General features: G+C 38.9%; 1 protein-coding gene across 1 annotated transcript in view; it reads left to right on the top strand.

The window, feature by feature from the left end:
* The window catches only part of rell1 (RELT like 1), a 41,454-nt gene that overhangs the window by 6,588 nt on the left and 30,088 nt on the right, over nucleotides 1–4,778 (top strand). The window contains exon 2 of the mRNA XM_014018391.1: nucleotides 4,452–4,661. Within this exon, the coding sequence (XP_013873845.1) occupies nucleotides 4,452–4,661 (210 nt within the window). The remainder of the gene's footprint in view (nucleotides 1–4,451; nucleotides 4,662–4,778) is intronic.

The raw sequence follows: 4,778 nt of genomic DNA, 5'->3' as shown, positions 1-4,778 counted from the left end.
GATGAGTGTAGTGCACTAGTTCAGTTTAATTTAATGAAAATTACTTGACAAAATGTGCAATGCAAACTCAGATGTTGCACAGTTTTCTGGTTTAAGCTGGCCAGCCACAGGTCAATGTTCCTCTGATTGTTGAGTAACTTCACCTTGTTTTGTAATAATGAATTGAATTTTGGAATGGTCCAAGTTTTTCTCTTGATCTCGACCAATTATGGCAGCCATGGACGCACCCTTTTTTTTCCCGGAAAAATATAATGATACTCTACTACACAATCCTTTGTTACTGCAATGCCGCCGACATCGCTAACTTTGGCAAACGTCCGGCTTGTTGACATCGTGAAAACCCTCTATATTGCTGTCCTACATCAGGTTGTAAGTTTTCTTCATATCCGTACATTTTTAAATATCTGAATATGTATGGTACCCACAAAAATTCTACAGTACTTGCTAACAGTTTTATCTGAACATCACTATTTTTGCCCATWAAAAAAATTGAGGTTGAAATTATGTGACGAATGACATCACGTCAACTTCGAGAAAGGTGAACGTTTGCACTGTCCCTTTAAAACTATTGTATGTTAGACCCAACATTTTCAGACAAAACTGATGCTGCACTTCAACGAGGCGCATGAGACACAGAAGTTACACCCAGAATGGTGAAAACAGGAACCTTCGTTTGGACCAAGGATCAGTGTTGAAAAGTGGGTCCAGAGCAAACCAGCTGTTGCTCACTGTTGTCCTGCTGCTCACAGAAATGGGGGTTTCTAAAAGACTCCAATCTGCATATAAGCAATTTCACTCGTTGCACCTTTCTTTGATATTCAACAAGGAGTGACCAGAAAGTTCCACAATCACACCTGGACTCTGGAAGTTTCGTCAGAGACTCCGATCTCTGTTGTCGTGTAAACGAACGGTGGAATTTCAACTTGAATATTTATTCTCAGATACGCCATCAACCTGATAAATGACATTGTTTTTGTGTTTGTTTGACTTTCTCGTTTGAGGGAAAAATACAAAGGCACAGAAGACTGCGTTGTTGGGGGAGTAAGTTAATCTACATGTGAATTTCGCTCTGAAAGCTCTTCAGCGTCATTAAAGAAGTCAATTTTTTTCAGCTTTTTAACTTGTCTCGTCGCTGTTGTTTTTTTCCCCCTCAATGCTATAAGCAGATGGATACATTTGGTCACCGGACGCTCAGCGAGCAAACAATGTTCTTTGTGTTCGGTCAGCTGAACTGGGACAAAGGAACGGCACTCGAACGCATCACGCTGCTCCTATGAGCTGCGTAGTCATACCGACCCCAGGTCCGTCGATTTTAGTTGTTTTAGATGTTGCTTGAAGGGTTTGGTTTTAGATTGAGATTTGACCTTTTGTCAAACTCTTTGTCTGTTTTTTTGGACTTCAGCTGTGCTGCGAGAACACACGGATGTGAACAGGAATACAGACAAAAGGCTCTTTGTGTGCCCTGCTGGATTTGCTCACATGATGCATCAAGAGAAAGAAGAACAGGAACTTTTAACTGACCACAGGTCATAGTCTTTACATCTGTGCAGACATTAGAACAGACCATGTTCTTTTTTTAAGTCTACTACACATTTATATGGTTAAATCAACAAATTTCAGTTTGCCAAATGCAGACATTATGCACAGAAATAACCTCAAAGAGAACTTCCCATCCTTTTCTCTGTATTAGGATCTTGTCAGAGACACAATCTACTTTTGGAACAAAGAAAACCCAACATAATGGAGAACAGACATAAATACACGGAAAATAACTGAAACAGTAAGAGATGCCCACTCGAGTGGAGCAGACTTAAATAAATCCAATTTTCTACCCTTTTTTAGTTGGCGCTCCTTAGTCATGTTTAACTTACCGGCACATCTTTTGATTTTTGGATTATTCTGCTTGCTTGACAAGAGGCATTATTTTGAGCCGTGGCGTGCTTCTTCATGTATAACAAGAAAAAATCTGAGCACTCAGGCCTGATGAGAGCTCTTCATCTCGATGAGTCAGATCTTCAAGCTACTGTTCGGTGAAAAACAGAGACATCAGGTCCTAAAAATCTATACAGATTAACTAGAAATAGCACTGATAARGAAAAATATTGGTTTTCAGATCTACTGTATTACATTAGTTGATTGACATTGAAAATGCAGTGCTTAGTTTTTATCAGCTCTTTCCAGTATGGATGCTAAACTTTGGACTTTAGAGTTTAAACTAACTATGCTCCACACATGCACGGTCATGAAATAATACTAGGGCTGCCACAAACCATTATTTTAATAATCGATTAGTCGTCGATTAATCGTGGCAGCCCTAAGTAATACACACGTTAGGTTGAGAAAGTGGTGGCAAACTAAACAAAACAAAGTCGTGCAATGGTGTAGAGGCTTAARGATATAGTTAATGTTGCGTTCTTAAACACTGATTTTTTGAGAAAGTAATTTATGTCAGAAAAACGACATCAAATTGGCCCTTGCTATTAACATAGCCTGAACAATGACTTCTGACATTTTTAGAATATGACTAAAGTAGGGTTGGGCAATATTGGCAAAATTTTTTTATCACGATTAATTGTGGTATTTAGCCGATAACGATTAATTTGATGATTAATCCCCTGGAGTCCCTGGACACCCTCATGTCCTAGTCACATGACCAATTTAGTGGGAAAGATTTCATAAAATTCAGTTCCAAATTGTGTCAAAATTACAGACTTCAGGCTACACATCAGATTTAAAACTGTGTTGATAGATAAATAAATTGCAGAACTTTTTTAAATGTTCATGTTTGAAGCAGAGAGGAGCAGCGAGCGGATTCTGCCTGGTGGCATTACTCGTATTAATCGTCAAGTGCCAAAAAAGTAATCGATTAATGTTTTTCTGACGATTAATTGCACACGATATAATATATGCCCAACCCTAGACTAAAGTCACGGCTGATAAGAGACCAACTATTGATAACTATTTTAACACAGCATCACTTTAAAAGTGATCAAACTGTTCCTTTTTAGAATAAAATGGCGATGAACCCACGTTTTACTTCTTTCCACTCCATGTGATTTAAAAAATTCAAAAATCATCTAAAACAGTTGTGAGCACAGACCAAATCAAGGATTAAATCATATTTGGTCAAATTAAACTAAGCACTTTTTCAGATTTCTGGCCTTTTTAAGGCTGCATTCTGATACCTAGGTCATCCTGAGATCATGAGTGGTTCCAGAGATGTRTCTTCATTTAMTTGCTAATCAGGTATATCCCTGGAAAACTGGTTTGACTCCCATTCTAATGAGGTTTTCTTGTTGYCATTTGAAACAGGAAACCTCAAGCTGTATTTGGTTATCAGGATTTCCTAGCTGGTAGTTAAAGTAGCTTTGTTAGTGTGCAGTGAAAACAGGGAAAGGTCTTTTCTGCTCAAAGTCATTAATTAGTGTTGCTCTTGTAAACATTTGTTGTTTGTTTCAGACATTTCCTTCAAAGGACCCATTATTTATTCATTTTGTTTTGACAAAATAGAATAATAAACACATAAAYAAAATCTCACTGCAAAATTTTCTACCGATGCACCATAGCTGCCTAAATCACCTTGTGACATAATCCTTGGTTAGATGTGACAGGTCACATGGGTTACTGCTGTTCAGAGAGTTGATGTATGACACAATGATATTATAATAGCTCGTGATTTATTGCATTGTGTAGCAACACTCATATTTCGCTCACTGATACTACAATCACAACTAATATGCAGCTAAAGCTTAACGTTTTGTAGATTTTCTTCCTTCCTCTCAAAAAACCAGAAACAATACAGTTTACGCCGTCTAGATTTTAGTCAAACTTTATTTTTCCTCATGAAAGAATCGAAGGGGAAGTCCTTTGTGGTGAGTCTGAATCTGTGGTCTGTGACTGCTGATTCAGCACTGTCCAGACCAAGCACCAACCTACAACAATGTACAAGCAGAATCTGAATGATTTGGGAAAAATTGTGYAGTGTGAATGATTACTATACCAAACATCCCCACCCTTTTCCACCTCTCCACTTTTTATAGTTTAATCTAATAAGAGTGTTAACAGCAGCTGATATCGCTGTAGGATTTATTWGATTGTGCTGTGTAGCATCTGTTAAAACTGACAGGGACGGTGCCGACTGCTGTCAAGAGTTTATGAGTTTGCACGRCGAGACATGTCCGAGCACTTTAAGAGTTTAGAAATGGCGCAGTGAGAGCCACATTTAGGAGACTCGAGAAGGTTTATTTCTCAGCTGTAAACCAGAGTTTTAAAAAGAGTAAAGATTTGTGTTCGACTGATCATTTTAAAGCCTGGTAGAGGGGGATGAACTCTCCAGCTGCTCAGTGCTGGACTCACATGTACCCTCAGGCTCTGTAGATRTCTGTGTTCTGTCCTGGACACCAAGATGATTATCTGTTGTTTCTGCCCTGTTTCTTTTTTTTCTTTTTAAGCGGGGAAAGACCTGGATCCAGGAAAACCYGAAGGAGGAGCAGGCAGAGCCAACTACGTTGCATTTGCGCTGGTGCCAACTTTCTTCGTTCTGGGCCTCATCGGGGTGYTGATCTGCCACATGTTGAAGAAGAAGGGCTACAGGTGCACCACGGCCCAGGACGACGAGGATGAGGAGTGTAAAGAGGATTTGGATCCAGAGCAAGGTGGAGGTGAGGTGTCATGGGTAAAATATGAAATCTCAACCTTCTTTCATCTCTACAAATTTATTTATCAAGACATAATTGTTTGTTTTTTTTTTTTCAATTCTTTACACAAAACATTTTCTG

Source organism: Austrofundulus limnaeus, unplaced genomic scaffold (assembly GCF_001266775.1).
Source record: "Austrofundulus limnaeus strain Quisiro unplaced genomic scaffold, Austrofundulus_limnaeus-1.0 Scaffold191, whole genome shotgun sequence".
In the NCBI taxonomy this organism is placed as follows: domain Eukaryota; kingdom Metazoa; phylum Chordata; class Actinopteri; order Cyprinodontiformes; family Rivulidae; genus Austrofundulus; species Austrofundulus limnaeus.
The sequence above is the reverse complement of the archived record's forward strand: the minus strand, read 5'-3'. Positions and strand labels throughout refer to the sequence as shown.